This window comes from Ascaphus truei, chromosome 3 (genome assembly GCF_040206685.1).
Source record: "Ascaphus truei isolate aAscTru1 chromosome 3, aAscTru1.hap1, whole genome shotgun sequence".
In the NCBI taxonomy this organism is placed as follows: domain Eukaryota; kingdom Metazoa; phylum Chordata; class Amphibia; order Anura; family Ascaphidae; genus Ascaphus; species Ascaphus truei.
In genome coordinates, this window is record NC_134485.1 from 420,076,620 (window position 1) to 420,080,679 (window position 4,060).

The 4,060-nt window shown below is 41.7% G+C and overlaps 1 protein-coding gene across 1 annotated transcript; it reads right to left on the reverse strand.

Annotated features, from left to right (window-relative positions):
- Positions 1–2,688: 2,688 nt before the first annotated feature.
- Positions 2,689–3,618, reverse strand: LOC142490811 (odorant receptor 131-2-like). Its single transcript, XM_075593235.1, has one exon. The coding sequence runs from the start codon at positions 3,616–3,618 to the stop codon at positions 2,689–2,691; it is 930 nt and encodes a 309-aa protein (XP_075449350.1).
- Positions 3,619–4,060: the final 442 nt, after the last annotated feature.

The window sequence follows — 4,060 nt, forward strand, 5'->3', positions numbered from 1 at the left end:
AGCAGGGTATTATGAAAATCAGAATTTAACAGAGGTGTGTTTGAGACAAAACGTGAATTTATTATATTTTTACTCCAGTGACCTCTCTGGTGGAAAACCCTAATATATTGTAATGTACTGTATAGGGACTTCTGTTTTATGTTTTATCCTGTTATTTTAAGAAACTGTTCTGCATTTACTGTAGCTGTATGTTCTTGTAATTATATTTTTCTGTAATCTGAAGTATTGTATTTTTATATATATTAAACCATTCTTTAATAAGTAATGCTTTGGGGCTCAATGAACTCTGTTGCATGCTCTGGAGAGAGTATTTACATTTTCAGACACATTTTGCAACAACAGATTGTTTTGTGTTAAGTGCATAGTTTTTTTCTATAATATACAGGGACCTGAGACCCTGGCAGATGTATTACTTTCATAAACAAAAAATGCCCAAAGCTACTTCCAATGTGACAAAAATACACAGTGCAATATCTGCTGCCACTTCAAGCCATGACCATTAGCAGGTCCTAACACTCCCTAACATTCTTATTTACCTCTACAATTAGTGGAAGAATAATCAGCATTGGATCTGTCATAACCCAGTAAAATGAAACTGACCATCCAACTTGGAAAGTGGGGAGGGGCAAGTTTAAAACTTGAGGGGGAGGGGCCACTAATCTCCCAAAAACAGCTGAAACCAGCTGCACATAGTTAATAAACACATAAATACCAAACAAGGTCTGAGAAACCCAAAATATTACCACATTATACATATACTGCTGCGGCACAGTTTATTCGAGCATTTGCCCGTTCTGTGCCGCAGCAGTAGCCTGGCGCGCGCCCGAGTGTGACGGGCGCGCGCCGAAGCAGCGGAAGAGCGCCCTCCGATCGGGGCGCTCTCCCTACCGCTGCCGGGTCCGCCGGGTCCCCCGGAACCCCCTGCCGCTGTCCCGCGATCGCGGGACACCAGGGCTCCCTCGGGGAGCCCCTGGACACGCGTGCAGGGGGCGCACGGTCCCGATGACGCGTGACCGCGCGTCTATGACGCGCGGCACGCCGAGGGGCGGCCACTAGCAAGCCGGGAGATTTCCCGGCTTGCGGTACCGACCACACTTCAATAAAGTGTGTCGGTAGTGTATATATATAACACACAAAAAGACTGAGACAATCCCCAAAATAGCACTCTAAATATACCACAGAATAACTAATCTAATATAAAGAAAAAAAGACTTGCATTCTAAGTCAAAATAGAAAAAGGAAATGATTTTAATAGCGAGCAATAAGACACACTAACATTAAAAACATAAACACACTGTAGGCAACATAACAAAAATAAAAAAGCTGTGACTAGAAAAATAATGCATATAATAAGGTAATATCGCTGAAAGTAAAAAAAATTTTTATCAGTTATTATTTTCTTTATGCTCTAAATATGCTCTAAATATTATGTATTCGGTGCCTGCTTTCTTATTACTTCATAGTTGTCTAATTCTTTGTGCTTCTTTTTCTTATGTAGATTAGAACTTTTTATATGCTGCTCCTGTCTGTTTATTATGCTCCGATGACGTCACCTCACCTCCTGAATCGAGACGCCACAATTGGGAGTCTCAATGGAGTTACAACACTACTTTAGGGGATGTTTCCTCCCCTTGACGCACCGGCATTGATTGCTCTACCTCGGGCACCTGTGCAGATGATGCCGCCCTCCGTTTACCTTACTGCAATTGGCTGTGGGGAGGAGATGATGACGCCGATTTTGATTGGCCACAGTATTTAGCCTAGTAATCCTCCACTACCCTTTTACCACTCCGAGAAGAAGGCCCCCTTGGCTGAAACGTGTTGAGTGTTCACTGACGGCAGTATACATGATTTCTACAGCGTGACCTTTGCTTCATGATGCAACTCCTGTGGATGATATGAGAGACTGCAATCTATGTTGGAATTACTCTCCCTTGGACTGACTCATACACAATTATGGACAGCTGAGTATCACTTTCTCTGCAGCTCTGAGTCCTTTCCCCTTTGTGGGATCTAGGCAAACGCTGGTTTGATTAGCATCCAGTACTGGCTTTATTTTTCATCTTATATAGCCATGTGTTTTGCCTTTTTGTAAGAATCCACAGGAATTTTATCTGCACTCATGTTTTTTGATATTTTTATTATTTTTGGTCATTGCGTTCCTTGAAAAAGAACGCTGTGACGTTCGAAACGCGTTGGATGGGTCTTTTGTCACATTAAAGTGCCCTTTTAATTATTTTCTGTTTTGGGTCCTTCCTGCTCCGTTTGTGCTGGTGCGCTTTTGGTCTCCTTTTTCCTGTATTACATAATTTCTCGGTTGATGGAAGTGGATAGACATGTGTGTACTAAACCTGCTTGCATATCTAAGTCATGTGCTCACTTGTGTGCTGTTCGTGACAGATGGTATATTGGGACGACTTTAGGGGAGATATTGTTCATTTGAGGGACATTTGCTATAGTGAAAAGTGGACCAGCTTGCGAGCTGTGTATTAATCCTGGTCCCATACACACATCACGTGCTCACAGGTGTGCCGTACTTGCCAATCAGCAAGAGATTTTTTTTATAAATGTATTCTATGCAGGGTTTTCAACATCTCACAGGTCTCTTCTTCTTTATGTGTATTGAAGCATGTGTACTAAAAGTCAAGCGTGCCACATACTCTTGACATTGTAAGGTCACTGGTGCGTCTATCCTAAAGTGTTTGCACAAGAGTGCCACTTTATTATATATTTGCGAAACACTTCGTCCCTAATCCCATAAATGAAAGGACTGAGAAACCGAGGCAGACACATGAAAAGCAGGAAGTTAGTTATTTGCAAGAAAGCAAAATAATCTTTGAGGTATATCTCCGTAAATTGAGAGGTGAAAGCGGTCATGCATAACAGGAGCTGGAAAGCGTGGAGCATGACTGTTTTCCCAGCCTTGGAGGCAGAAGATTTGTTTGAACTAAGCTTCCTTGCAATCAGCATGATCCTGATGTATGTGTACACGATTATCAGTCCCACCATGGTAAAGCTGAGGATGAGGGTGATGGATCTAATGATGTTTTGCACTGGGGTCTTTATAAACAATGCCCGGCCACAAATCCCATTGAGAGAGAAATAATGTGTCTCAACTGAGAAGCTCAGGGCAATCAAATCAACAACACAAGTGCTGAATCCCACGGCCCATATGACTGCAATGGCAGCATGAGATCTCTGTGTGGTGCAAAGCTCTGCATGTCTTAGTGGGTAGCAAATGGCTACATAGCGTTCAAGAGCCATGACTGCCAGGTTATAAGGGGTGACCAAAAAAGAAGTTAAGGATAGAGTCAATAAGACTATGCATAATGGCACCGGGAGGTTTATCACGTATACGTGAAACACCGCCAGAAAAACCCCCAGGAAGAGATACAGTGTGTCATTAATGAGCATATGGACAAAAAGGACATAGCGAGTGTTCTCTCGAATATGAGCTGTGGTAAAGTAGACACAGAGTATAATTGTAAGGAAGTACAAGAAGAAGCAGATGCAGATGACCAACAAAATTAGAAGAGCCATCCTCACAGTCTCAGCGTTCTTGTTGCTATAAACGGACACTTGGGTGATATTGCTGTACAGAGCCGTAGAGTTCGCCATTTGCTGAATGACTGCGGTTGGGTTTTCTTGAGGCTTTCAAACTTGTAACAAAAAAACAAAAAAAGATTATGATCAGCGCAGAACAAGAAAAATATTCCAAATGCATGAACGTGTTGCAACATATTTTTTTTTTTATTGCTTGGTCTTTCATTTTAAAAACAAAATCCATACTTGCAGTAAATAATTAAAAAGCAAAGACAGCGGAAAATAGTCCTCAATGTAAAAAGCACTAATCTGATTTGTACAGACAGCCACATTATAAAGGGCAATAAAATGTCCTTTTCTTGCCATTTTATGCTTTCTGGATAATGAGAAGAGCTGGACAGGAGATGTATACCCCATATTCAATATGGTAAGATGTTAATAACATGAATGGTGCATCAACTTGTTTTCCCCTGAGTGAAGGTTGATGCATCCTTAACTTTGCCCCATCAATATCTCT